The 6,162-nt window shown below is 37.3% G+C and overlaps 1 protein-coding gene across 1 annotated transcript; it reads left to right on the top strand.

Annotated features, from left to right (window-relative positions):
• Positions 1 to 4,099: 4,099 nt before the first annotated feature.
• LOC124641505 (protein lethal(2)essential for life-like) lies at positions 4,100 to 5,628 on the top strand. The gene is made up of 3 exons (XM_047179595.1): positions 4,100 to 4,275; positions 4,719 to 4,893; positions 5,329 to 5,628. The coding sequence occupies exons 1-3, from the start codon at positions 4,100 to 4,102 to the stop codon at positions 5,554 to 5,556; spliced, it is 579 nt and encodes a 192-aa protein (XP_047035551.1). The 3' UTR covers positions 5,557 to 5,628.
• The last annotated feature ends 534 nt before the right edge of the window (positions 5,629 to 6,162 follow it).

Raw genomic sequence — 6,162 nt, 5'->3', positions numbered from 1 at the left:
CTATAACAATATTTCATTACCGCTGATTAGAGCCGGGTATCCCGACCCCTAGCTGATGGATTTGCTCGGCAGCCGCCAGCACAATCAGTTAATTGGTCTACATCAACAGCAGCACGCGTTAGATGACGTACTCTGACCTCCTCAACTTTTCCTCTTCATTTACTCTTGATAAGACTGTTTGACAGACTTTCTGGCACCAATTTAAAGTGCCTTCTGAAGCATGGAAGAACTCTTCATGACAAAATAGTCATTGATCCACGAATCTAACGCTCCAAGCGTTGCTTAGCCTAGCGTTCGACCATTCCTTACGGCCTAAGCATCACAAGCTTCAACCTACCACAAACCACAAAAAAATATACTTTTTAATAACATGATCCCAACCAAACCAAGTCCCTTGTAACAATATTTCATTACCGCTGATTAGAGCCGGGTATCCCGACCCCTAGCTGATGGATTTGCTCGGCAGCCGCCAGCACAATCAGTTAATTGGTCTACATCAACAAGAGCACGCGTAGGATGACGTACCAGGTGTTCTCGATTTTGGGGAAGTGAGTTGATTATCACGGCAATTCCTGGGCGAGTATTTTTAGTCATCTAGAGTTGATACTGCGAATTATTTTAAATTCTTTCGTGATTGACTTGAGAAGAAATTTCTGCATACATATAAGCTCCTTCATAGTATGCGTTAACTGCTAAATCAGCTTTCACACTTACAGCCATCAATTAATGAATAGTTCAACTCGGAATAAAAGGAAAAATTATTATTGACAACTGTAAAAGAAACCAATGTTTTGCCATTTCAAATTCATAAAAATTTTGCATATATTGTAAGATCTCTTAAGCTAATTAAAATACTAATTTCTCATTTTTGGTCAGACATTCCATTAACTAGAAATATTTGAAAAGTATACATATACAACACTACAAGGTGACTCTCGCATCTCCCTGCACACAAAAGTCACTATTATCTCGCTCCAAAACATAGCTACCGAAACCACTAGTAGTGGTATTATAGGTGAGCAAACTGTAACTTTACACGCGAGCGCCGTGAGATCACATCGCCCGCGCCCAGCGGTGGGATAAACTTCCCAATACACAGGAAATTAAAAAAATAGATCACGTAATTAAATTGATTAGTTTTTTATGATGGTGTGCGAAATTAAAGATGAATCATCTTGTTGGTGGTTTGAGTAGGTTTTAAATACATGCGTTTGGTATCCCTACTAATATTATAGATGCGAAAGTAACTCTGTCTGTCTGTTACGCTTTCACGTCTAAACCACTGTACTGATTTTAATAAAATTTGGTATAGAGATAGAGTTGACCGTGAGAAAGAACATAGGATAGTTTTTATCCCAGACTTTTGAAGATTTCTCTTGGAAACGCGATATAACCGAACACTACGCGGGCGGAAACTAGTTAATAGACAGTTCTTGAATGGTTTCATTTTTGATCGACTTAAAAAAAGGAGGTTTTCAGTAACCTGTTCTGTATGCGATTATAAATCTCACGTTCGGCCTGACCGATTTCGATGCTGTATTTAGCATAGCATTCGTCAGACTGAGCAGGTTTTAGGTGAGTATACCTATTATTGTTTTTTTTTTCTTAAATAGTTTTTAGTGCGAACAAAATATGTGCCAGACCCACGAACCATTAGGTATTGTAGAATCCCGTCTCAAGGATACAACTCTGCCTTACCCTTCGAAGAAAACTAATGACTGTCGTCTTTTATTATATAAATACTTAAGTACTAAGAACATTCAATAAAAGACAATGTAACCAAAACAAAGAAGGTAACACCTTTGTCCAATAACCGATAACTAAATGATTCATACATTAGTGACACCGTCATAGTTAAACCCGCCCGCCATTTTGAGAATAATGACGTCATCTGACATTTGAAACGTCATAGACTTTATAGAATAGTGACGTATTGGTGATTACGTGGGTTGGAACTGATTTCGATATAATCGGATTGGGATTGCTCGTTGATGTGATTAATTATTATGAATTAAGAATGACGTTAGAATTCTTATTTTATAACGTAGATGTTTCATACCTATTAGTAAGATGCTGCGTCATCAGATAGTGTGCTTATAATGACCCATCCTAATATTGTATCTGTCTTATTCTAAAGATAGATTGTTGGCATTAGAACTATTGTCGCTCCATATAAGTAATGTTCTTTTCCTGTCTCTAGTAAACAAAACCGCGGATAGATAGAGTATCGGAAACGGCCTTTTTTAGCTAGTTGAAAAATATATATAAAAATGTCGCACTAAAATTATTTTAACAAAGCTCAAATAATGAGAATCTTATTTTCACGTACATTTCCATATCTAATATCACAAGGGAGCATTGCACAAACTGCTCAAACCCAACTTTATCATAATCCATTTTCTAGAAAAAACATATTCATTCGCTTCTAACCAAAACACGCTACTACCTCGGCCAGTCCTCACCGCCCTCGCGAACATATTGACTTAACACAAACACACTAGTAACATGTAACGATGTTTGCCCACTCTCCCCCGAGATATGACGTGACGTTTTACGTGAATTAAAAACGCTAGCCCGACCTCCCCTTTTGTGTCTTGTTTCTGTTTTGTTGATTAAAATCTCTTTTGAGAGTTTCTGGTGAAATGTTATGAATGTTTTTTAAAGTGAATTGAAAACCAATCAAAAAAATTTTTGATTACGTTATTTATATAGTGCAATTTGGTTTTACGCTGAAAAAAGCATTGTAGACTGTAAATGCGATAAACTGGCTCATTTACTGTGATTTCTTTGTTTTAACAATATTGGCAGGATCGTATTTGTGTTTCGTACTTTTATGTCAGAACCTATAGGCAGGTAGCTGAGTACTTACTACGTAAGTACTTATGGACTAAGATGGGTTTAAATAGGTATATTTTTTCCTAAAAATATTCTCTCCATAAATAAATAAACACATTTTACAGTACCAAAAAGTATCAGTACGTAAATAATAAATGCGTGTATAATTCACTTCCTGACCACCTGGTAATCAGCGGAACAATGGTACCGAATTTCCGAACGAAATAAAAAATGATCTGTCAAACGGGCAGCTTTCCCGCCAATTTGGCGGCGGTTCGCGCCCTCACCACTTAGGGTTGCCATTTGGAAGAATAATTATGTACTGTTCATTTCGGAGGGATATATTTGATTATGATTGTAGGATACGAGATGCATTAGAGTGTAGACTCACCTAGTTGTATTTTTTGTTATTATTTAATTGATTAGATGGGGCATCAACAACACTCATTTCGGATAATGAAGACACTACGTAACGCTAAAAAGACAAAGCATTTTTTTGCATCCCAAAAATCTTGATTTAGTCTTTTACGTTATTTATCAGTCTATTTCTGTCATACTATGTTTACCTATTTTCTCTACTCAGTTTGTCTTAACCTTATCTACACTAATACATGCATAGATTAAAACCCTATACTAACCTTATAACTGATGAATTAATCATGAACTCATCATCACCAACGCAAATAACTCCATAACGCTCCTATTACGCCCAATTGCGTAAAATCTAATCTCGTAAAGTTCACCTCACCCCACAAATTCGACACGCCCTCAGTTCGAGATTAATAGGCCCGTGTTTAGAGTTCCGTTACCATGGTACCAGGGTGATTGTCAATCTGTCTGCCCCCTAACGTAGCTTAAATACCACATCTCAGGGGGAACGTTTGGTTATCTGGCAACACTAACATTTAGAGATGGCGAAAGGTTAATTGGTTCTTTATTATATAATGCCATTTTATTTATGGGATATTATTTTCATCTTATTTGGATTAATGTTTTTAGATGATATAAAAAGAGGGTTATTGTGAATGTTATTACAAGTGTATCGTATAAGCTTGTAAAGTCGTTTTTCCATGTCTTAAATTGAAGTACGGTAGTTATGAACACTCTATTTTAATTGAAAAGAGGTCATCACAGAAGTAGTTCCTATCAAAAATAGGGAAGAAAAAATCATTTGACCGATTAAACGTCACACACGACAACAAATCAAATTGACACTCAAAACTTTAGGCTTGAAGCAAAATTTTCCGCTAAATAAACGATAAAAATGTCTTCTAAACCTGCTGGCAAAACTGCTAAAATACACGAACATGCTTTACAGAAAAAACAAAATATTCCGGTACAAATCACAGACTTATCCATCTTCGACAATTCTTATTCTTTTATGAAAGAGAAATTCGCTCAAGAGATGCATCGGATTGACCAGCAAATGAAAAAGTTCAGGTAAAACCTATGGCACCAGTTGAAACTGGTTAATAAGGGGGACTTGGCAACGTGACTCTGGTGTTGTTTTTTCTTCCAGGAGTAGACTGAAAAGGTTGCAAAAGGGTTACCTGCCAAGAAAGATCCTACTATATACTAAAACTAGCCGTTTTCCCGCGGCTTCACCAGCGTCCCTTGGGAGCTACTGCCCGCACCGGGATAAAATATAGCCTATGTTACTCGCAGATAATATAGCTTTCTAATGGTGAAAGAATATTTAAAATCGGTCCAGTAGTATTTGAGTTTATCCATTACAACCAAACAAACAAAGTTTTCCTCTTTATAATATTAGTATAGTATAAAGGCAAAAGTGTGTGTGCGTGTGTGTTTTTAATGAAACTTGGCAGTAACATAACTTAAGCCTACATCGAAATAACATAAAGTTTTCTGATTTCACCTTCCAGCTTAGACCTGGATCAGTACTACGGCCAGTCTTCCAACGTCCAGACTGGGCTGATGACGCGTCAGGAGAACCTGAGCCATTGGGACCACCTCACCAACTCCCCTTTAGTTCAGGGAGAGGGAGAAGACAAGAGCTTGAAGCTGCAGTTCGATGTTAGCCAGTTTGATCCTACTGAGGTACAGGATTCTTAAAAATATTCCAAGGAGCCCAAATTTTAGATTTATTAAAGTCCTACTATTTATTTATTAAGTACCTATGTGTTTTAGCGTTTTACCACTACTTCTGAGTCTGCCAATTTGAGTATTTGATGGTAAATAGAAGTATTGGAAATTGAGAAATTATGAGATCCAGACTCTTATATACTCTTGAGACGGGGATCAGTCAGGTTTTCAAGCCACTGATGAAGTACGTCATACTTAAAAAAATCAGCGAGTCAGGATTAAGTTTCTTATCCCTTACCTGACTAGGAATCGAACGAGCACGCTCGTACTTGATAGGCTGATGCTTTAACCACTAAGTCACCACGACGGAAAAACGGTCATTGACATAAGTAGCAGTAACTCAATTTGTATTATTGCTTATCCCACTGAAATATTGACTTCTTCTTACAGGTCAAAGTGAAAATCTTAAACGACCTACTAATCATCTCAGCTAACCATGAAGAGAAGACCAATGAGAAGACCGTCTACCGCGAGTATAATAGGGAGTTCAAGCTGCCTCTAGGAACAGACCCTGAACGGGTGGTGTCTTCCCTCTCTCGAGATGGAGTGCTGACTGTCCAGGCACCTCTGCCTCAACCGCTTGAAAGAACCATCCTGTCACCACGCCATGGAAACTAATAGTCCATCCTCATCATCATACTCGGAACCTTTTTCCCAACTATGTTGAGATCGGCTTACAGTCTAACCGGATGAAGCTGTGCTTTACAAGAAATGGAAACTAATAGTATGAAGACTGAAAAATATTGCAATAAAATCATGAAGGTTTATAGGAGTTTGCTTTTAATTGAAGGCGCATATTTCCCCTAAGATTTGTGTCGTAAGTAATGTCTGCTTATAAATAATAGATAGATTTATCCAAGAATTTTCTAGCGGTAGTTTGGGATTTATCTGAACTGAGTTTGATGCCGTAAATTTTCAAGAAAGATTGCACCTGGTTATGACGAAAACTAAATCGTGTTTGTTAGTGCACTCTATTAAATTCCAATTTCTACCCCACGTTCGCAGTCCTTCTCAAAACTTTGATCATTATTATTAGTTTTACAAGGTCTACCCATAGCACACGAACCTTAAACATAAATGCTTATACATCCATATTTTCCGAAACTGTCCAAAGAAAACACTTAAAACTACTTAGCGAGCGAGACCCTCATTAGTGTTTACAAGATCGATAGCACAAACACCTCGAGGCATCCCTATCTAAAGCTACCTTATTTACTATCACCA

The sequence above is a fragment of the Helicoverpa zea genome, chromosome 22, assembly GCF_022581195.2.
Source record: "Helicoverpa zea isolate HzStark_Cry1AcR chromosome 22, ilHelZeax1.1, whole genome shotgun sequence".
NCBI classification, from domain to species: domain Eukaryota; kingdom Metazoa; phylum Arthropoda; class Insecta; order Lepidoptera; family Noctuidae; genus Helicoverpa; species Helicoverpa zea.
This window is presented reverse-complemented; position numbering and strand designations above follow the sequence as displayed.